Source organism: Salminus brasiliensis, chromosome 14, assembly GCF_030463535.1.
Source record: "Salminus brasiliensis chromosome 14, fSalBra1.hap2, whole genome shotgun sequence".
NCBI lineage: Eukaryota > Metazoa > Chordata > Actinopteri > Characiformes > Bryconidae > Salminus > Salminus brasiliensis.
In genome coordinates this window covers 11,998,114-12,021,478 of record NC_132891.1, presented here as the reverse complement: position 1 = coordinate 12,021,478, position 23,365 = coordinate 11,998,114, and the positions used below count along the sequence as shown (strand labels likewise).

The following is a 23,365-nucleotide window of genomic DNA, read 5'->3' as shown; positions in this document are numbered from 1 at the left end:
AAGTTTGCGACATTCTAATAGATTATCATGGCTTCTCAGTGAAATCCTTGAGCTGAAATTGCTGGTATTAAGCAGCTTAGGGTCTTAGGCTGGACTGGCATTGTGTACATCCATCAATAAGCAATGAGTGAGGTGGGGGAAAAGAGAGACAAACGGACCCTGAGCTGCTTCTCAGCAAGGGGGAGACCCTGGAGCCTCCAATGCACTGTCAGTCAAGAAGAGGAATGGAGGCTGGGAGCTCAGAGCACAGCCATGTTCAACTCGAGGGATTTCAACCCTCACTGTGTCCAACAAGAATTAAGCAGAGGTTTATACATCCTGCAAAAAGTAATATGAGCAAAGTGATGAAACATGTCAAAGAAAAATAGGCCGTAACACCTATTTCTCAGATGTTCTTTTCAGATGTAGGCTGACTCTGTTATATACCAGATATTATAGCTGAATTTTAATAACATTTTAATCATACTCCTAATTATTTAAAAAGGGGTGGGGGTGCCTTTCAATTATAACGCTATGAAGACCATTAAGTAGCAATCTTTCTTAGTAGCTTGACAGTTCTGTGCATTCCTCGGTAAGCTTAAGTGAATGGAGAAACGCAAGAGGATTTTTTTTAAATGAGGGGTAGGAGAAGCATAGTTACAGTGGAATTTAAATATCATCCACAGAAAACCCTCAGATATATATAGAGAAAAAAACCCTCAGCAATGACGTGTACAGTACATTGCAGACAGCGGCATACTGGTGTGCATCTATATATTGTTGGGGTCACAAAAAACATGTATCTCCTAAACAGCTACTTTACAGGAGAAGGAAAAAAAACTCTTAACTTTCAATGGAAGCCAATGTAAAAGATTTTATTCCAAGTAATTTTGGAGCATTTCCACTGGTGCATTGATAACGAAATTCTGATGCAATACACAGAACTGCAAACAGAATTTACATTATGTCAAAAAATGGCAAAAATGAAGATTAGGTTTTTGCATGACCTAATGCAATTGGCATGTGTGACAATATATACTTATTTTAAAAAGGGCCTATGCCATTCAGCTAAGACCATTAAGTAGCAGTCTTGCATGGTAGTGTAACAGTTCTGAGCATTCCTCAGCAAGTTTATGAAGTGAATGGAGAAACACAAGAGCAAGTTTAATTAAAAATACACAGGTTTTATTATTAGGCTTTACAGTATGTACAAAAAGGAGAGATTTACACAACCTAGGAGTCACTACTCATTTATGTGCAGTAGTCTACTGCACACTGTTGCATATTCACGGTGACCGCCCTGAAACGGCGCAGAATTAAAACCTTACTTTTTCTTCCTGCTCTCTCTGATGTCATTGATTTGTGTCATCAAGTATCTATTGTTATTATTATTTAAAAAGATATATCTAAAGTAAATACCACAAATGTATCCTATTCTTCTTAATATACTATAAACTCAGTGTGATGAAAAATAACAAAAACACATCAAATATGTTTTCGCTTTTTGGGGCAGAGCATTAGAGCATCATGCAATGTGAAACACACTTAGTCTAATAAAGATGACCATCTCTTAGTTTTATTAACATATTGGGAGCAACTTAATAAATATGAAAAAGATCAAGATGTAAACGAAACGCTATATGCATACACCTCTGTACCATAGCATTGGATAGCAGTGGTATGGTACAGAGAGAACGGTGCTTTTTGTAGAAAGTGCCAAATAATGAGGGGTTGGGGGGTGTGTGTGTGTGGAAAAACTGGGGTTTTGAGCAAGAGTTCTGGGCAAGACTATTGGAAAAGGACAGCAGTTATCTGGCAGATTTGCCTTCACATAAATCTACTTAAAGATCCAGACATAAAAGAAACGAAAATTAAAGCTAGTGGTCTGTTTGATGCTCTAAAGCAATATCGGCAAGAACGAAAGGCACAAAATGCTGCGTTTATCACTGCAGAGCAACAGTGGTTTATTTGAGTCAAAAGAAGTCTATCTATGCACTTCATACTTCAGGTCAAGCCTCAGTTAGTGATTAGTGTTCAGTTATTACAGATTCCCACAACATTTTGTGTTACAACCCTTTAGTATACTGCTTGTTCTACAAACAGTAAGCATATCTGGCATTACTACTGACTCAACGGATTCATCGTTCAGTCACAAAAAAGCTAAAAGGCTTATAGAAAAAAAGATCATGTAAATAAATAAAAAGAGAATGAAATCAACTCTAGAGGTTTAAATATCAAGACTGGACTGCATGCAGAGTGGTGAAAGTGTCACAGGACATTTACACTCTGTCTATGTGTTTTTGTGTGTGTGTGTGTTTATGCTGGAACGTGCTCTCTAGTGAGCAGTAAGAGAAGCAGCATTTTGTTACATCTATATCAGTGCAATTTAAATATCATCCACAAAAACACCCTCAGATACAGAGAAATTTAAAAAAACACTTATTTTAAAGGCAGTTTTGTACAGCAATCCCAGCCTCCATTTACACCTAATCCTCCATTTCTCAATAATGATATGTACAGTACATGGCAGACAGTGGCATACTGGCGCTTATCTATCTATATATATATGTACATATTTGCTCTATACACAAACATATACAACATTAGTTATATGTATACTTTCAACAACAAACACCACTCAGACTCTATACACAGCTGTAAAAAAAAAAAGCCCAAACAGAGAACTTAATAAAATTCTTGCATATTTCTCATAGTTAAATCTGTGCTTAATGTAGAATATTACAGTAGACTAGTTTGCATCATAAAACAATCCCTTCATCGTGAGCAAGCACAGACGACTGCCTAACTGCCTGCCTGCTCTTTCTGATTCATTGCTTTCAAGCCACAAAAGCTCTACAAGAAGAATGCCTTCAGTTCCAATAAATGGGAAATTTAGGTGCAGTTTACTATAGAGTTAGGAGTCCAGTAACAGGCTGTCCTCATTCTCACTGGGAGGCAACATGAGCTGCTGCTCGTAGTAAAGGCTCTTGGCATAGTTGATTTCTTGGGAGATCTTGACAGCAAGGCTCTCGCTCTTCACATGAACCTGTTGAAATGGGAAGGTCAGTGCTTTAGCAAATCTGAGAATTAAGGGTTCTCCATCGAGCTCCACTTAAAGTGAATTTTGAGAAAGTGAATTAAAAAAAACAAAACAATGAGTAAATGTTGCAAAATAGTTTTGTATCTTTCAAGAAAGTGGAAATGTTTGATACCTAATGATACAGTGGGAACAAAAGTCAACCCACTGCTCTGCATTATATCCAGTCGAATCCTTTTGCTCTGGTGGCATTCCCATGTATTTGGTGGGATTATGTATTATTTAGCATTTTCACCATACAATAACAGCTTCAAATTCACTTGTGATGCTCCCCTGACTGTACTAGTGTGCACGCCAGCAATTGCACTATGTAACTCTGGGGAAGCGCTTATGAGAACTGTGGATCACTGTGGAACCAGACTCATATTTAAGTAAAATCATGTAATATTACAGTGACAGTGACAACCGTGACAGTATCTCTTAGAATGTAAAATGTGCCACAAGGAGGGGAGCTCAAAGAATGATTTGTTTTCACTGCAGTCAATTGCACTCTTCACCTGTAGAGGAGCCCATGAGCAAAAAGTTAATGGGGGGGTTTAACTGCAGGCCAGCTTATAGCCATTTTCCTGGCAGGACCAGTGTTGTTGGATACTGCCACAGGGGGTCAGATACTTGGTCAGGATTTTTCCCCCCTGTATTGCTGGTACTATACGAGTCTGCGCCTAATGAGCACAAAATATTTCTCACATACTGATGCTTTACGCACTCATTAAATATGGGCCTTTGCTCTTCTGAAAGAGAAACCCAATCGGCACTGTGACTGGGGCATTTTGTTTATTTTTGAGTTATGAAAAAAAAGCAAATCATCTTACCATGGGCTTTTGATGAGATGGGCCTGGGATGGCCACACCACTGCCAGTGCTTTCAGCTTTCTTGGTGAGCTGAACATACACCTTCCCATGGTCCTTAGAGACCAGACAGTGATAGAGGTCATCGTATTTAACCTCCAGGAAAATTGCTTCCCGATCCACGTATTCCCCAGGCTTGAGGAAGTACACGACTTTAGAAGAAATGAGCACAAAGTAGGTGTCTATAGGCTCCACCGCAATAAAGCTGCATAGAGAGAAGAGGACCAGAGGAATAAATCATGATTTATAAAACTGACAGTTTCATTCTAATCTGATTTTAAAGGCACACACACACACACACACACACACACACACACACACACACACACACACACACACACACACACACACACACGTATATAGAGGAGAGCGATTATGATGAAGCATGGCTTGCATAGCTTGGTGTGTAAAGGCCTGGTGAGCGGATGGAGTGGTGCTGCTGCTGGGGAGAGTAATGGGCTGTGTGGCACCTCTGAGGGGAGAGGTCATCTGGGCCACAGGGGGGGCTGCTGATCTGGATGGATTAGCCTCAGAGGTGACAAACGCCTTTTTTGGCCCAGCTTCAAGCATAGCCACAAGGTCTTAGACTACTAACCTAAAGCTGCCTCATACTCCTGCTAGGCGGCTGTTAACGCCTTAGTGTGTTACTTCTTTAGAGAACAAAGATGTGACAAAAGCAAAGACTTTATGTTGTCCTTCTTGGCATCATTCTTTAACAAATCTGCAATTCTGCAATCTGCAAAAATGACCCTTTCAGAGGCAATTTTGAACAAAAGTACTGCATCTACTAAAATACTCAAACAGAAATCATCTTCTTAACAGATATATTTCTCAGTCTGAAAGGTGTTTTGCCATACAGGCTAGATCTATGTGAATGGGGTATCTTTAGATATGAATGAGGGGAGGAAAAGAACCATTTGTGGTAAAACTACTTCACATTTTTGTAGTTCTGAAACGTTGATCAGTGCTGAATACTCACAATTCGGAGTGAATGTTGTCGGTGAGGCGAAAGAGTTGCTCCTGCCCATCAGCTTGAGTGGAGGAGAAGCGGGGCAGCAATCCCTGAGGACCCTTACAGCAGCGTGGCTTCCTCACCCGCTGGACACTCAGCCTGTCATATACACACACCAACACCATTCTGTTACTTCCCACACTAAGGACAAACACTACATTCAAATGCTCTTAAATGGTAGTAGTAGTTTAGACCTAGAAGTGGTAGGGAAAAGGAGATTATTTTCATGATAATGTTTCAAATAGTTCTAGGCCTTCATTTACAGGAACACCACAATTATGCAAACTGTTCCTGTGAAAGTGGAAGAGATGATTTTGGAATAGATTCCTTCATTTTAGTAAAACTGTGTTTGTTGGCCTCAAAGATGACTAATTCTGAGCACCAGCAAGTCTAATATTTTACGATGATTGTTACTCAACAGAGAACAAACACTTGTGTAAGCTCTGGTTATGACTGTCCTATGTTACCCAAGGTTTTCCCACTCAAACACATTTTGTTGGTTAAAAGTCCTTTCTATTCGTAAGGTGCTTTTCCATTCTTGCAGGACAGTTCATGATCCAGCAGCAACAGACGCTTTAATGCAACATGCTGCTGGAAACTATACTACACTATACTATACTCAAGGAACTGGTCCAATCGTCTTCTGCAGCTAATAAACAAATACATGGGTCTTTAGCATCCACAACACGAGTTGATGAGCAGTTTTGCCTTTACTCCATCTCTAGCAATCGCTCTCTACTCTACTCTCAAAGCTGAGGTGCAAGTGTCACCATTCTTCTACTGCCTTACGTTTCATGGACACAGCCTATGAAACTGAAAGGACAGGCCAAGCTTCTACAATGCCAATGCAAAACTTGAGCCTCGGTTCTCCTATGATTGACCCCTCTCCCTGGCTGCCACTGCAGGCTGAGCTGAAATTCCTACATCTGGCTTGAATCTGGGCCTGAAGTCATTTGATTAGAGTTGATGGTTTCCAGTTGATTCACAAAGACGGCAGTGTACTGTTTCTCTGTTCTGTTTAAAGTGCGGCCTGCGCGTCTGCAGCTGCTGCTGCTAATCTAGAACTGAGCTCGGGATGAGAGGCATGAGGGAACAGCACAACTGAGGATGGCTCTCCGAAGAACGGAGAGGCCTGAGGGTTTCTTTTGGAGATATTTTCCTAACCTATCCATTACACCACAAAGAAACAGCAGCCTCCAGGATCTCAATGCATAGAAAACCAGATGTCCACAATTTTTGGTTCCAAGAAAGTCAAAGGTCAGCTTTCTCAAATGCAAGGTAAGGGACTACAAAACCACAGAAGCTCCTCTGGTTGTACAAACTACGGCATCAAACCACCACTTGCTGCTTCAGTAAAGTGTAATCTCAGGACTGCTTCCTCCTTATGAAAAGCCAACACTTCCACATGTACTTGGCTCCCCTTCTGAGAAATGGATCATAATCATAACCATAAGTCATGAAATCTGGCCCTGGGTATCCAATGAGACTCCTAACCTCTCCTCCTCTAGCCTCACCCACTGCTCTGAAGGCACTTGCACACAATGCCCTGCACTCGATTGTGCTGCTGGAACAATAGGGTTCAACTCTAGGTCAGGCTCAGGGCTTGGAGTCCAGCCAGTCATCTGTCAATGGGTGCAAACAAACAGCTCTTACTTCTTGCTCCCTTCCGAGAAAAAGCATGAGCAGCAGGACTGAGGGTGGGGACTTTGGGAGGGCGGGAACTTGGTGCGGGGTGGGGGTTGGGGACAAGGCTGCTGTACGGTAGAGGTGTTCAACTCTGCACACCATAGACACCTGTTTAAAGCATACGAGCAGGAATAACGTGCCTCCAGATCTCTGCCAAAGACATTAAGGGAACAGTTCAACACTGTAGCAATCTTTTAGTTAGCCAGAGTCTCTGCATGGAGTAGGAGGGCAGTGTCAGAAACAATTATCCAAGCATAATGTGTGAGACATCATGAGTAAACGTCTTGTTATAGAATTGCGAAAACATCAGTTATTAGGAACCTCTGATGTGTACAGCACATGGGTTTTGTTTATGAAGAAAACAATAATTAGGCTGTACTTCTTATATAAGCCTAACTTTTTCTAACCACATCCCCACTAACTGCTTTCAATCAGTAGCTACTTGTTCAGAAGGATGTGAAATAAAAGTTAAATAATAATTAAGTTAATATGGAAGTAGGGTCAATGAAGTCCATGTACAAAAATTATATTTTTTAAGACCACAAATGAATGGTTCTCTGTTTTTCAGATGTAGACACTGCCACAGCAGGGCTGCCGCAAATTACAGATTAATCAATTGATTATTTTGTCATCATTGATTAATCTCTACGATAAATTTTCCTCCAAAAATTAAAATTGTGCAAGTGTGCTTAAAATAATGTCAGAATAGAGAAGTTAGATAAGGTTTCCAAACAAACACACATACACACACATACACCAAAGTCAATCAATGTAAAAGACCAGATTCGGGGCCCTGGGTGGTCCAGTGGACTAAGACACCAAAATCAGAGGATCGCTGGTTCGAATCCCAGTTATGCTGCTAGCTATCGGTAGCCGAGGCCCCGAGAGCACAACTTGCCTTTCTCTCTCCAAGGGGGGTGCATGGTGCTCTCCCCCCACATCGCTTTGTTGAGGTGCTGGCCGTCACTGGCATCTGCAGGCTGTTCTGATCTTTTTTATATATATAGTAGCAACGCGAAAGGTCCATCGCTACGACCCGCACAAAGTGTCGCGTGCGCACTCGGTATGAACCAGCCTTAAACATGAATAGACAAAAGTTTACAGTGGTTTTGCTGTTTCTGGTGGTCCATTGCCTATAATAGCGCCTATGTGTCATTTCTTCAGGTGCTTGTGCATTGTGCGCGTGCTGCTTTGGTATGCCTTCAAAACTTTGCCTAGTACACAAACCAGCTTTTTGTTTCGTGCTCATTTCAGGATCCCCTATACTTTCAATGCTTTGGTTCTTTTAAAGCCTATATAGTTAACCTCTGGAGCAGCTTTGAAGGGAGCCGACCAGACTGGAGTAAGAAACAAATGACCTAGTGGTACCTACATAGTGGTAACGATAAAAAGTTGTACATGAAAAAAAGCTAAATTAAATTAATGTTAAAATAATGAGACTTAAAACATTGACCGCATCAACGCAATCAACTACGACAACTGATCACAGCAGCCCTATGAGTCTTTGCCACACTCTTTGAGAAGTTCTTTGACAGAACGTCATAATGAAGGTCATGGTCAATTAACTTATGTTTGTTCACACTTTAAAACAAACAGATTTGCATGCCTAATTTGGTTAATGTAGATATAAAATACACAATAAGCTTCATCCACACATGTAAATGAGCGTATTTGATGTGCCAGCCTCCAAGGGTGGTATACTATTTTTAATGACACTGGGGTGGCCTGTTTAAAGAGAAAGATCTGATCTCCCAAATTAACTCAACAAAATGCCTTTTTAGGTCTCACTCTCAAGTAAGTGCAACTTTACAGGAGACGTAATTAAAATTTCATAACATAACATGTTTCAATAACATTTCAATGGAAAAAAAAGAAAACATTTTGGAGCATTTCTATTGAGGAATTCATTATGAAATTGACACAACGTAAAGAAAAACTGCCAGATTCACAGTTACAGTCAGCAAAAAAGGCATTATAAAATGGAGCTACAAGGTTTTTGCATGACCGTGACAATATACTGGATTATGAAACTGTTAATAAGGAGAGACATACCTATTCACTAATTTCTTCACCTAATCAGATGTCTGATATGGAATCTGAAGTTCACCACAACATCTCTTTCATGTTCCTCCCAAAGCTGAGCACAGTCAAAAGGCAGAGCACATAAAGAGAATTTCATATGCTGTGCAGGGGTAATAGAAACGACATGCTTTTCAAACGTAACTGACAGCTATGAGCTTTGAGCAGGGTGCTTATTTAGCCAAAGCCTGAGCCCCTGCCGTTGCCCCCCGGCACTTCTCCGCTTTGTTTTGGGATTGTAATTGAGCTGGCTCTGGAAGGCTGCCTGGTTTGCATAGTGGAGCGAGGAGGGGTACATATGTGTGGATGTGTGTGTGTGTGTGTGTGTTGGGGGGGGGGGTGCAGAGAGATGAAGGAGGGAGAGTTCACAAGCAGGGCAAGAGAGCAAAGGGAGTGTGTGGACAGTTGCAGTACTCCTGGCCCGCTCCAGTCTGTTTCTCATTTACTTGTTTATTTCCTGTTTGTGATCCGGCAGTGAATGCAGGAGATGTAATGGGGCTGTTGCACTTGAGAAGACGCGGCAGTAATAAACATTTCCCTGTGAGTTTATCATCTTGTTCATTGCCATGTTCGCTTGAAATACCGCAAAAGTCTACAGGCCAGCATTTATACGAGGGTGAAAGGAAGCTTAATGGGGACTAATGCACCAGTTTGTTTGGACATTGAAATATGGAACCGATCTTTCGTGGAGACGTGCATGCGTGTGTTCAGAAACAGTAACAGAACAGAACGGGACCTTGCTGTACCTGCCAGTGTGTTTTCGAAAGAGTGTAATAGCAGGGTCAGACAGTGTCCGCTGTGACCCATGAATCCTGCGCGTTTTCGGTGTGAACTTTGGCTGAACTCCTCGCCGCACTGTGGCAGGCACGCTCCGAATGCCTCCCCCCAAAAACCCTCCCCTAGTTCCCCACTGCACAGTTCACCAGCAGGTCCTTCACACACACACAGATACACACACCCCTCCTCTCTCCTCCCCCACCCGCTGTACAGGGTTGGAGGGAACTCAGGAAACTCTCTCATTCCTCCTCCAGTTGGAGCAGAAAAGCTACAAACACTCGATGCGGCGAGTCCGACTCCCGCCGACGCCTGGCTGCCTCACATATACATAGGCAAATGCAGAACAAATGGCTTTACATACCAGACGCCCTGTGTAATATGAGCTGCTATTGGGCCCCCTCATAAAAGATCAGGTAGGGTGGTGTCGGAGCCAGAGGTGGGGGTCACACCCAGAGGGAAGGCTCTTAAACCAGTGAGCAGGAGCGATTAAGAGCTTTTGTGTAGTGGTGTGGATCATTAGGAGGCATTCATTAGAGTGAAAACCCCACCAGCCACAAGCTAAACCAATTAAAAGCCAGGTGGGATTTATAGGTACATCTGGTGTTTAAGTGTTTATGGAGAGTTCACAGAGCCTAAAGCGCAGTCCACAACCCTGTAAACATCATGAAACCACAAAGGGTGGGAAAGCCGGGTGTAGGTGTGTGCGTGGGCAATCACTTACACAGTGACTCTAATCTGAGTTTGGACATGGCATGTGTGTGAGTAGGTGAAGAGAACTGTACCTGTGGTTGCTCAGGCTGGCCATGTCTCTTACAGTCTGGGCTGTTTCTGAGGCGAAATCCAGAGCTCCTGCAACAGGCTTAGTCACAGTGCCAACAAGTCCTTTCCCTAGACCTGAGAAGAAGCCGCTAACACCTCCCTCAGTCTTTACACCCTCCACTGTGGATGTGATGACACTGGTCAGACCGCCAATAATACCTGGATGATGGAAAGAAAATAGAAAACCTTTGGTACTTGGATCATAAAACGTATTCTCCTTATTTTTTTATGACAACAGAGGGCCCATCTTTGTTTACTTTGTGTTAGAACATCCAGTGCAACAGCAGATCCGTTGATACAGATTACAACCACAGCGATATATATATATATATATATATATATATATATATATATATATATATATATATATATATATATATATATATATATATATATAGTTAGTGATGCTAAAAGAGCTAACTACTCTATGATCAGCGTCCACGGCATTAGCTTACTTCAGACAGTATTCATTTTGAATAAAATACGACCATAAACCATATGATATGACATCACTGGAAATTCTAAGTGCATATCAACAGAACAATAAACAACAATACTGTACCATGAGCAAGACCATGAATGCCTGCCACCAGGTGTTCCCCACTGGTGGCTCCGTGGTAACGAATGTACTCTCGCTCGCTCTGGTGCCGATTGTCCATGGTCTTGCCAAGTCCATCTGACAAGGTACCAGCAAACTGCATAAACAAATAAGCAAATAGTAAGAGTGTGACATATATACACACACACGGCAAAGACACAAAGCACAAGTGTGAAAGTCATATTAACGGAGCTGTCTTTACTGCATTGCATAAGGCATTGTGCATTTGGTTATATTGTAAATTATTGCTTTAGCACAATTCAAATGAAGAGGTATTCTCTAGTTAATTATAAACAAGCCACCGCTGACATAATCAAACAGCAATTTGTTACACTAGCTAAATTGAGTCTAATGGTTGTTTTGAGGAGGTCCAACAAAGCACAGAAGGTATGCTATAAGTGTATGGGTTCCTAGGACCTGAAATAATCTAATATAATGTAAAAAATAATTAATAGGAAAAAAAATGCATCTCACATCCTAAAGCTAATTAACTATACACTAAACTAAAATGAAGTTTTTATCAAGTTCTCTCTAATGTTTGTTCTGACACATTCAAGCCACCAATAAGGTGAAATGATTAACAATTCATGTCTCAATAAATCTTCATCCCATTCAAGAATTTGTCTGTTAAAATAACAGGCTGTTGCGATGCCAACATTGGCCCTTTCAGCCTGTTAAAAGCCTCCTGCAGGGTCCCTAAGGAGTGGACTGTCTGCCTTGGACAACATCAATGACTTATTGTGGCTCTCAGTGTGAAAGGATTGATAACTCATTTGTCTTAGTCAAAGGTCCTTCCATACACATGACCCAAAAAAGCTGTTTCATGCAGTCAGTCACACATTCAAAACACTTTCTGAGGACGACAATACGCGCAGACGTTCAATTCTAAAGAGAATTCTTTGCAAGGAAATTAAATTTGGATTGGTCATTTTAAGCAATCCATGACAAATTTGAGCTTTGTGAAGCGTCCACAAGATAAATTACACAGCCATCTATCCACACACAGTAATGACATTAAATAACCCATGACTACAAAAACATTATTTACAAGACTTTATGCTTTGCACCAGCGGTGCATTTCTCATCGCTGTATCCGCTCCACTGTTGAGTTATGGGGACGCTGATTTTTCACAGCGCCTCATCCAGCTGTCAAATATATCAGGCAGTAATTTGTCTAGCGGGGTGGCTTTCTACCCTCTCCGCACAGTTGATCTGACTTTGCCCAGAGGGCCCCCCCACCACCAATCCCCAGCAGGTGCCTCCTGGAATTGGGTTTGTGTTACAGGCCGAACGAGCGCCCTACTGGAGCCTGAGCACTGGGTAAACACAGGCACATTCTGCAGAGCTCCGGCAGGAGCCAGGCATGAACTTGGAATGACCTCTCCAAGCAAAGTCCCTGGTGAGTTCATCTGAAGGCCAGCTCCAATTCTCTCCACCTCCTCCTCCTCCCTGCCTTTTTTTTTTTTTTTTTTTTAAAGCTGTGCTGTGAAACTAAACCAATACACTTACCAGATCGGAGACTGAGGGGGATGGGAGAGGAAGAGGAGAATGCTTTCAAGTTTATGGCCCCCCCATCGCCCTGGTCAAACCATCAGTTCCTCCAGTCTGAGAGCTGGGCCCCTCACTGCGTGTCCGTATGCAAGTGTGTGTGGTGGGGTTGAGGGGGAAATACAGCCATAGTGTGACTGTCATAAAGCAGTTCAGTGTGCAGCAATCAACGAGGGATATGAGGTAAAGATGGTGAAACTGCTCTGGAGTCAACAAAGCTCAATTTCAGCCACGATTAAGCATGCCTTACAGCAAGCATGAGAAATGTGATATGTCACAGATTAACAGCCCATGATACAGGAGCTGTAGAGATGCACTAACACAGGAGCAAAGCAAAGTTCAGAGGTTTCAGGATTCCACAGAACCATTTCTGGGTAACACTAGTCTACTGGTGTATATATTGCAGTCAAAAGTTGTTGGAAACATTCATTTGAGATCCTGGTCTGTGTTCACACAATTCCTGCAGATTTTCCAGAAACACTTTCATGCTGCAAATTTCCCATTCTACCACATCCCAAAGGTGTTTTATTGGATTCAGATCTGGTGACTGGGAAGTCCACTTAGAAAAAAAAAACCCACTGAACTCACTGTTTATTAAACCAGCCTGAAGTGATTTTTGCTTTGCAACAAAAGGTCCATTATCATACTGAGGTACCATTAGGAACTGGGTAGATTGTGGCCATGTAGGGACGAACATGGTCAGCAACAATACTGTGGCAATGATTGATTGGTATTAACAGGCCCAAGGTGTGCCAAGAAAACATTCCCTGCACCATCACACCACCGCCACCAGCCCAGACTGTTGACATAAGGCAGGTTGAGTCTATGGATTCATGCTGTCGACTACAAATTCCGACCCTACCATCTGTGTGCCTTAGCAGAAATCAAGATTCAGGGCTCCAAGTGGCACAGCGGTCTATGTGGCTCAGGGCTCCAGCGTGACTCAGCTGCCACTATGACTTGAGGGTCGCAAGTACAAATCCCGAGCCATGCCAGTGGGTAGATGGCGCTCTCTCCCCTCATCACTCTTAAAGCAATGTCGGTCGGCACATGCGTCAGTTAGCTGGTCCAGTGGACCTGGGGACCCGGCGCGCTCCTGAGAGCATGTTGGCTGCTCGGCAATGCAGTGCCGGTGGTAGTTCGAAAAGAGGCTGTGGCTGGCTTCTCATGTACTGGAGGAGCTGTATTAAGTCCATATGCTCCTAGAGTCAGCAGCTTTGCTAGTGCTAGGGGGAGCTATGAATTAGTAAGTTAATTGGCAGTACCAAATTTTAAAAATGTTCAAGATTCATCTGACCATTTCCCCAGTTTTCAGCTGTCCAGTTTTAATGAGCCTGTGCCCAGTGCAGCCTTTAGCTTTCTGTTCTTTTCTGAAAAAAGTGGAACTTGTGATCTTCTGCTGTGTAACTGATCCACCTCAAGATTCTTAGTGTTTTCTCCTCGCCACAACTGGACAGAGTGATTTTAATTCGGAGTAAACTTTAGAGACTGCAGTGGCAGTTACAGAAGCACTCAAACCAGCCTGGCACCTGTAATCTTGTCACGCTGAAATCCACCAAGATCACACATTTTCTTCATTCTGATGGTTGATGTGAACATTACCTGAAGCTGCTGGCCTGTATCTGCATTATTTGTATGCCGTGCACTGCTGCCACACTGCTGACAGATTAGATAATTGCATGAATGAGAAGTGCTTGGTGAAAAATATATATCTTGGTCTTGTAAGGTTTTTTCACTGGTTGTGAAACACTAACTATAAAACCACAACTGTCAGAATGCTGCTAACAGTTGAAAAGTACTTTCTGGGTGGCCATCGGCTTAGTTAACAAAGATCAACAGTGAAACAACCGCTGTGCTATTCCCAGGAAGTATATAAAGACTTTTGAAACATTTGGATGCATAACCAAGTCAAAAGCTCTTGATGGCCTTAGTAAAACATTTTCATATAAAATGTTAGGGTATTTTTAGGATGTTGGTGGATGGTCTTGGCAAAGATTTTTCATCTGACCTGCTGGATATTCTTGGAAATGTGCGTATGGGGAATAATATTTGTTTGTTCAAAATTCTTCCAGGGAAACCAGGGAGATTTAAGAGTGTACCCAATGTCAGAACTCTCAGCTCCAAACACTTCCCTTTTTCTTTACACAATACCCAAAATCATAACCCTCAGATTTCAAAGGAGAACAAATAAAAAAGTAAAACTCATGGCTGGTTTCATTGCTATCCAATAAATGTTCAGATCATTGAAAAAGCAGAATGAGCCAAATAAATCAAACATCATTGTTCTGCTGTAATGATTATGGTCTGCGGTAAAACGCAATGATGAGTGCACATGAGCTACAGCAGGAATCCGGAACGAAGCTGGGTCAGGATTTGGTGATGGAGCATGCTGTCTCAGCGTGCTCTCATGGCCAGAGCAGTAAATGAGGAGGAGAGGATGGAGGGGGAAAAACACACAAAGGGGCTGGATGACAGGGAGCTGGCCGCCACTAAAAGGCCGGGGCTCTGTGGCCCCGTCAGCCAGGCATGCTGGGAGCTGGCTGCAGGGCTAGAAGTGAAGGCTGGGGCAGCACTCAGGTCTGACCACACACAGTCCACACAGCTACTGTACGGGCCATCTGCTGCCGCACTCGCCAACACCAGGCGCAAATGAAGCCTGTCAGGGCAATGAGCAAATGAGGTCTGTCAGAGCTGAGCTAATAAGAGTCCAGCTGCTGGTGTCAGAGTTCCATATCTGAGCTCAGGAGCTTCAATATCATCATGAAGTTGAGTGATGACTTTTAATATAAAACGACAAGAAGCTATGTGTACAGTTGCAGAAACAGCTTGTGGTTGCACAGCTTACAAAACATGGTATTGGTGTTAATTTAATGTGATGCTTCAGTTCAAGTGATCAAGTGGTAGAACTGTATGAAAATCATGGTTATTACCATTCCTAATGCATATCAGAAAAAGAAATCAGGTCAGAATGCTCAGCTAGGGAACAAAACATGCGTCTGACATTTCTGTGCTGTTTAATTTTTTTTTCTGGGAAATAATCAAATGCTGTGATCATGTGAGGTATTCTAATGTTCTAAGAAATGCATGTTTAAATAGTCACTGGCAGAGAACAACAAAAAAAAAAACCTACAAAGCGCACAACTGAAGCCCCCAGTCTAGTTAAAGGTCTTATATATGCATTTTAAGCTAATATATATATGTCTGGTTAGGCTAGAGCACTGGACACTGAAAGACAATATTTTAAAGAACATGACTGCTAGATCAATCAGCTACCAGCAGGCTGGTGGAAGATGTGAACCAAATTTTGAAGAGAATATTTAACCTTTGAGTGAATAAAAAAAGATCAACACCTAAAAAGGCAACTCGCTAAACTGACAACAACATGTCGACATCTGACACAAGCCCTTTTACAAACCAATTAATGTCAAATATAGGGAGATGCTTATCACTTATTTGATGACGACTGGGCATAGCAAAGTTCTTTAGTGAGTTCGCAAAACTGCAGCATGAAACACTAATGAACCGGACCAAATGTAAATGATGTAATCTAGGTGTGGACCTTGGACCAGACTGTCAGGTGTGAATACTTAGACTTATTTTTTTTTATACAGTGCACTGCTGCCACATCACTGTCTAATTAGATATTAGCATGAATAGGAAGCTGCATGGGTTTTCCTAATAAAGTGCTTGGTCTCTTAAGGTTTTTTTCCTGGTTGTGAAACACTAACTAGAAAACCACAACTGACAGAAGGCTGCTAACAGTTTAAAAGTACATTCTGGGTGGCCATCGGCTTAGTTTACAAAGATCAGACTGGTGACCATTTCCAGTGTTAGTAATGTTAGCCTACCTCCTCTAGCATTTCACGTTTTAAACTAAACAAGCAAACTTCAGATACCAAACATAACATGGCTGATTGACAATCTATGATAAGGGACAAATCATGTTAATTAGACTATCAAACAGTTCCTGAAAATCATGCTTGTCCTGCTGATGTTGGCACTTGTTTTATAATTAAATGAATTATTTGTGTAACCATTCTGTTTTTTATCTGTACTTAAGGTTGAGAGAAGCATCTGGCAGTAATGTATAAGAGCTTGAATCTTTGGAAATTACCTTAGCTGCTGAGTTTGAGACCCCATGTGTTACGTTGCGGATGAGACCTCCCACATTGCCATACTTGATGAGCTCTGATACACCCTCTGTAACATCATTCAGCAGGCCAATGGGGTTGCCCAGGAAGTCCACAGAGCCCAAGATCTGAGCAGCCTGACTGAGCAGTTCCTGAAAACAACAAAACATAACCACACCGATTAGGTCAGGGGATGTTCATTTGCAGAGGTTGTCTACAGTGGTTTTCCAATTGTGGGTTGCTCAGCCTCAGAACAGCATCCAATCAAGCACAGAGATCCTTCAGAAACAAATTAAGAGGATACTTTCTGCTCCTGGCTATAAAACATGGGCAAACTGAAGCACTCGTACCTCTCTGAAGTGCTTGAGTATATCATTGATGATGATCTCCTGGGTCTCATATGGGTGCACTCGAGTGAAGGGATACATGTTAATGACCGCATCCTCAAATTTGATAAGTGGAGTCCCCAGAGTTCCCTTTAGAGCCTGTATAGAACACAGACAAGCCAATTTAAACTGTAGTACCATGACAAACCTAAGGTTATCACCCAGATAAAATGCAAACTGAACATAAAATGTGAAGGTTAAGAGTACAGTACAGAACGAGCATGACTGTTTCTGATGTGTCTATATTACCATGAGGTCCGGCGGCAGCTTGTGTGACGTAAAGACGCTCAGTTTGACCTGGGGAAGGTTGATCTTTAGGTTTTCAAAGTAGTAGCGTTTTGGAGGCCCTGCATCCTCACTGGCCTTTTCATACAGGTTCTCATCCAACTTCTCAACCTCTGAAACATATAAACATTACCCGGTCATACACTTCTTTAAAGGGAGATGCGTTCTTGTGTGTAAATGAAACTATGTACAAATTTATATTCAACCTTCTGTTTGTCCATAGCCAAAGAATGCCAGTAGCTTAAGAAGGAGCTTTTCTTCAATGATGACGGTAAAGCGCCGGGCAGTGACCATTAGGTGCTGGCAAATGTAAAAATTGTAAAATTATCCAAAATAAGAACGTTTTGCAAGAATGATGCATTAAAACTGTATAACTGTTCAAAGAGTCAAAGCAGTGAGCACAAATGTCAGGTCTTACTTTAAAGAGCTCTGTGAGCATGAGACTGCTGGGAACTTTGACAGCATTGACTTGCAAAGCAGGTCCAGAGTCCACCACAGTGCTTTCGCTAGAGCTTGGAGTCACACATAGCATAACAGGCTGAGTTGTGCCCAGGAGTTGGTTATCAACCTGAGAAAGAGAAAGTGGAGAGAGGCAATGATTATCATTTTTCACCTCCAGGGACAGAACAAATTGGAAAAGACAACATTGCCTGTGTTTGCTGTAATCACCTGAATATTCTGCACACTGAGCTCCAGCATTTGGCTGGCGGCAGTGCGGGTAAAGTGCACATTAATGCCAGTCAATGTTGCAAAAACCAGCTCCTCAGGAACTTTGTTCACCAGAGAAAGGCCCACACCGTCCTCCAGGTTCACCAGCACCTACACACAGCAAACAGAGAGAGGTTTACTGATGTAAAATGTTCCAGGTCTTTATTTATTTTTACCAGTGGAACCTCTTTTAGGGTTATGGTTTATTAATTCAACTGTTTTGTTGTTCTTGCAAAAATCATCTAACCTAGTATCAATGCATAAACAGGTTAATTAGAATATAATTCAATGACTCAAGCAATTAACCTCAAGTTCCTCTTCAGTTGCCTTCTTCTGAGCCTCTTTACTAGGGTCCTCCTCAGTGCTGGGAGAAGTTCTGTTCATGCGCCGCTGATTGAAGTCGCTAATCTGGAAGAAAAAAAGTATCCAGTATCCAGTAAGCATCAACATTTAAGCTATTTGAACAAAAGGGCCCCCAAATCTAATAACCTGGTATATGTGGGTGGTCTTTGCTTTGCAAATCCAGAAGTCCCCATTTATAAATCCACTGGTTACTTTTACCTGTAATACGCGTGTAGGTCCATCAGGCAGAACCTGAACAGACAGGACCCCAGAGCCTGGCCTCATCTTCTGGTTAATGAACTGTTGTTCTGGGAGCAGATCAAGCAATCCCTGCGTAGGACCGAGCACTACCTCTGAACCATCATACAGCCCTGAGACTCCCTCCTTAACCTGTGGCAAGAGTTATGACAACCATTTACAAAAATGACATCATGAGAACTCTGATGGGACACTAAGCAACTCCAAGCAAATTGAGACAGACCTGCACCACCAGTCTGGGTAAGCCACAGGTCAGCATGCCAGAGCTAAAATGCCATGTCTGGGTAGTACTGCGCCGAGAGTCTGGCCGCCTCAACATCAGTGGCTCATAACTGTGTGACGTAGATAGAAAGAGATGTATATGACAGGGAATGCAGTGGGTGGAATAAAGAGGATTAGAGCATGATAGAGAGCATGAAAGTCTGATTCCTTAAGAGCTACATGATTAATACATTTAAACGGCTAAATGGCCTAAATTCAGTAATTAACTGATGGACTGCTAAATGATCAAGGCCAGTGAGAATAAGAATGAGAATCAAAGCTAACGTTCATTTTTGAAAATCTTGTTACACAACTTTTCACATTTGTAAAGATTGTGTGGGTGTGACAAAACAGCAAAACCATAAGCCTTAGGCAAAAAGATGAGACACAACATAAGTAATTAGAAAACAATGTCCTCCGACCAGGACAAGTCAGCATGCATTCAGCAAGTCAGCAAGTTACACATTTTGGGATACTCTTATGATTAATTCAAAGTAGGCCTGTAACTTAAGCAACTTGATTTGTAAATTAATCCGGGTTGTCCTGAATGACAATTTTATTGTGTAACATGCATGCATCACGCCACTCTGTAAAAATAAGGCTTAGTGCTTACTGACCTGTTGTCTGTCACCGCCGCCAGGCCGGCAATGTCCAGGACCAGTGAAGAGTCCAGCGGTCTGGGCTGGGCAGGTTTACTCTGAGGAGGTGAGGAACCCTCGTGACAAAGCATTCCCGTCCCAGTCATTCTCCACAGCTGAGATCTTTTGCCAGGCTCCTACAGAGCAAATGAGAAAATCAAGACTATTAGATCATGTGTCTGCTTGAGAAACTGTTAATAAGGTATCTGAAAAACAAAACCGCACCTTTTTCTTCAGTATCACTCTCTGTGTCTTTGGTTCAACATCTAGCACCAGTTCAGCACTGCTGGCCACACGCTTCATTACTCCTGGTCTTTTACTTGCATCCCTGTAGTCACAACAAATCCTTAGTCATGAATAACATTAAGGCACTCACAGCATCTCACTAGCACTACCTAACATACACTCACGAAGCACTTTATTAAAAACACTACAGTAATACTACGCAAGGCCTTTCTTTGCTCTCAAAAGAGCCTCAATCCTTTGTGGTATGGATTACACAAAATCTTGGAAACTTTTCTTTGAGATTCTGGTCCATGCTGACATGGCCATGTAACACATTCCTGCAGATTTTTCAGGAGCACTTTCATGCTCCGAACTTTCTGTTACACCACATTCCAAAGGTGTTCTACTGGATTCTACTGGTAATCATAAAACCAGTTGGAGATGAATTTTGTTTTGTGACATGGTGTTACCATGCTGGAAGTAGCCATTAGAAGATGGGCAAATTGTGTCCATGGCGGGATGCACATGGTCAGGAACAATACTCCAGCAGACTGTGGCATGCAAGCTATGACTGCTTGATATTAAAATTAAAGCCCATCTACCTTGTGTGCTGTGCATTCTGAGACACTTTTCTGCTCACCACAATTTTTGAGTTACTGTAGCCTTTTTGTCAGGTCTAACCAGTCTAGCCATTCTCTGCTCTCTCATCAACACAATTTCTGTCCACAAAACTGAATCACTGTACAATTCTGCACAAATTCTTGAAACTGCAGTGATAATAATATTTTTACAGCTTTGTTAAACAACTGTCTTGCACTAAACCACACTGAAAATGACGGAGGTAAATTTTCCCCCCTTCTGATCGTTGCTGTGAATATTGCCTAAAGATGCTGGCCCGTATTTGCATGATTTTATGTTCTGCACTACCGCTGCATGATTGGCTGAGCAGATCTGCATGAATGGATTATGTGTAAAGGTGTGAACACAAACCCAATGATCAGAATTTTGCTTACACAGAGTTAACTTTGAAAAGGTTTGAAACATCATTTCAGGAACTCACTGAGAGAAAGTGAAAGTGGCAGCGATGTAGATGAAGTTCTCATAGTAGAGCTTGTTGTACTCTCTAAAGAAGTTCATGTCAGCGGTGACCTCAGAAGAGCCGGCTCCTTTTACGGTCAAAGTGAGGTAAGGAGGGAGAGTGGGCTCATCACAGGCATAGTCTAGCACTGCCCCAGCCTTCACTTCCGTATGCAATCTTATATCAGGGACTCCATGTTGCCAGAACTGAATAGGCACCTGGGGTGAGGTCAGAATTCCATGTTAAAGTAGAAATGCTGAAATGGTTATGAACACAAACACAATATTTAAAGTAATAGGGTTTTGGTAAGGGTGTCTCACTTCAGAGATGTTGTCTATGCGGAATGGTGGGGGTAACTGGTCAGTATCATTGAATGAGATTTGATAGGTTGCTCCTTTCAGGGTGATCTCAGCACGAAGAAAGAAGCAGTTTCCCAAAGTGTCCCTAAGGAAGATTTCATTGAAGGAACGTTTAGTTAATCACTGCTCCCAAACTTCTGCAATTAATGAAATGACTGATTATTGTCAATAATATTTATGCTTTTGTAATTGAACAGTTGATGTTGAGTACCTCATATTGACATGGAAAGACTTTGGTTTGTTGACTTCAAACCCTCCAGACCAGGTGCAGTTTGGTACATCCATGAGTCGGACACACAGCAGTTGGTCATAGTCATTCCTAGGCCAGTGGAACACTACGCTGGAGCCTGGCAGGGTGGAGATGTAGCCATCGGGATTTGCTGTGCCCTAAGGTGTGGGTTTATCACATAAGGTTTTTTGTTTTTTTAGTTATTATGTTAGGCACTGGACAATCAGTCCAGATTACCACCAATGAGACTAGACAAACTTTAATACTTGAAATATGTCCACATTGTGCTTACCTTCCCTTTAGCAAACTCTCTTTGGGAAAAGGCCAGTTTGTGCGAAGACTGATTGTCAAGAAGATAGCGAGGTGCAAAAGTCACAATGTGGGTGTCCTGGTATCGCCCTTTGCCCTTTCTGACGTTAATTCCTTTAACAATTACATTATACCAGTTAGATCTCATAATGCACAGACAGGAGGTTCAAGAAAAAAAAACCACACATTACACAGAAGAGAGAAAGTAATTTCGTAATTTAGTAATTTCCTGCTCACCAATATTATAGATGAGACCTGGTCTATTCCCAGGCTGGATTACTTTGACTGCCCGTACTCCACTCCCTCCATCCAGAGAGAAACCCTGGCACCACCCTGGAACACCATCTGGGTGGATCCCTTTCCCAACACGCATAGTACACCTGATTCACAAAAAAGAGAGCGAGGAAGAGAGTAATTTGGTAAGGATATGGCAGAATTAACTGCTGAATAAAAGAAATGAGAGAAAGGAAAAGTGTGCTGTCTATGTTTTACTTACATGGTAGGCTGCTCTTTATCTGTATAACAGAAGAGAAGTGGGCTCAGACTCCTCGCTAACTCGTGCTCCTCAAACTGCCCAGCAGCATCCATTTTCCCGTTGTCCTGGCGGAAGATCAGAGGCAGTCCTGCAGGATAAAATGCAACACAATTGCATGTAGATTACACCATCTCACTCTGTGTCATCACACCTTTGTAGAGAAAGAAGTGGGCAGTATACCAGTCTTGTTTAGAAGCCAATAGGGGGCGGAGATAAGGATCTTGAGCGCCCCCTGTGCTCGGAGAATGATGCGGATTGTGAGACACAGCAGTCGTTTGTTTGTGTCATACAGACGCATGCGCACAACGTAGTTCTGAGTACCAGGAGGAATCAGCAGCTCCTTACACACAGGAAAATTCTCCAGAAGAATACCTGAGAAAAGTGAAATAGAGGCTAGGTCACACATCTGTCAAAATATACTATGTGTAGTATTCCGTAATATTCTGATAAAAATGGGTAACACTTCCTTTGGATCAGAGCACTTCATGCTTCATAGATATGCGTATAGATTCTTAAATTTTTACTTTACATTTAACTCCAAATCTATTAAATTCATTTTAAATCTTCTCTAAAAGCGAAACCAGGTCCTAACCTAAATTTAGATAACCCCAAACCTCACCCTAGTCCTGGGATCCAACAGATTGATTGGTTGACCAAGATTAGCTGAAATTTCTGACTTACACTTTGATGTGCACAAGGGAAATATTGCTGACAGAATGCTGATACTTATCAATGTTTTTTGGGTATAGCTTCTCTGGGATTCAAACTCTCAAACTCAGTCAGTACAGTCGGCCGGAACCTAATATGGTCAAGTCACCAGAAAACCCAGTAGAGTAAGTATTTAGGGAGCTTAGTATGGTAACCACTTCTAAATGCATCCAATCCCAAATGTATCCAAACTTAACCTTCAGGATGAGAGCATGGGGCAACATGGGGAAAAAACAAACAAAAAAAAAAACACACATGAAGAGAACTAATATACAAAAAATGTAAAAAGGTAATAATCAAATAATATAAATATCAAAATATAGATACTATTTCTGCTTTTTATTAAAGTTTAAGAAGTGTGACAATAGATACCTGTTAATGATATCAGTCAGTAAAGCACTGTTTGACAAAACTTATCGATGCAGATAAAATATGTGTAAGTTCCCAACAGGCCCAATCCTACCCACCTAA

The 23,365-nt window shown here is 42.0% G+C and overlaps 1 protein-coding gene across 3 annotated transcripts in view; it reads right to left on the bottom strand.

Moving 5' to 3' along the window:
* Nucleotides 1–1,142: 1,142 nt before the first annotated feature.
* vps13d (vacuolar protein sorting 13 homolog D) overlaps nucleotides 1,143–23,365 on the bottom strand; it is a 45,652-nt gene continuing 23,429 nt past the window's right edge. For all 3 annotated transcript variants that reach the window (XM_072697451.1, XM_072697454.1, XM_072697452.1), the window contains 23 exons: nucleotides 22,367–22,558; nucleotides 22,148–22,274; nucleotides 21,889–22,031; nucleotides 21,635–21,765; nucleotides 21,325–21,500; nucleotides 21,075–21,198; nucleotides 20,737–20,972; nucleotides 19,677–19,779; nucleotides 19,431–19,588; nucleotides 18,776–18,884; nucleotides 18,514–18,684; nucleotides 18,259–18,360; nucleotides 17,914–18,063; nucleotides 17,663–17,812; nucleotides 17,451–17,544; nucleotides 17,209–17,357; nucleotides 16,924–17,058; nucleotides 16,558–16,725; nucleotides 10,860–10,992; nucleotides 10,261–10,456; nucleotides 4,904–5,035; nucleotides 3,889–4,129; nucleotides 1,143–3,025 (listed from right to left, as the gene is read on the bottom strand). In XM_072697451.1, the coding sequence (XP_072553552.1) occupies nucleotides 2,894–3,025; nucleotides 3,889–4,129; nucleotides 4,904–5,035; nucleotides 10,261–10,456; nucleotides 10,860–10,992; nucleotides 16,558–16,725; nucleotides 16,924–17,058; nucleotides 17,209–17,357; nucleotides 17,451–17,544; nucleotides 17,663–17,812; nucleotides 17,914–18,063; nucleotides 18,259–18,360; nucleotides 18,514–18,684; nucleotides 18,776–18,884; nucleotides 19,431–19,588; nucleotides 19,677–19,779; nucleotides 20,737–20,972; nucleotides 21,075–21,198; nucleotides 21,325–21,500; nucleotides 21,635–21,765; nucleotides 21,889–22,031; nucleotides 22,148–22,274; nucleotides 22,367–22,558 (3,452 nt within the window). In that variant the 3' untranslated portion in view covers nucleotides 1,143–2,893. The remainder of the gene's footprint in view (nucleotides 3,026–3,888; nucleotides 4,130–4,903; nucleotides 5,036–10,260; nucleotides 10,457–10,859; nucleotides 10,993–16,557; nucleotides 16,726–16,923; nucleotides 17,059–17,208; nucleotides 17,358–17,450; nucleotides 17,545–17,662; nucleotides 17,813–17,913; nucleotides 18,064–18,258; nucleotides 18,361–18,513; nucleotides 18,685–18,775; nucleotides 18,885–19,430; nucleotides 19,589–19,676; nucleotides 19,780–20,736; nucleotides 20,973–21,074; nucleotides 21,199–21,324; nucleotides 21,501–21,634; nucleotides 21,766–21,888; nucleotides 22,032–22,147; nucleotides 22,275–22,366; nucleotides 22,559–23,365) is intronic.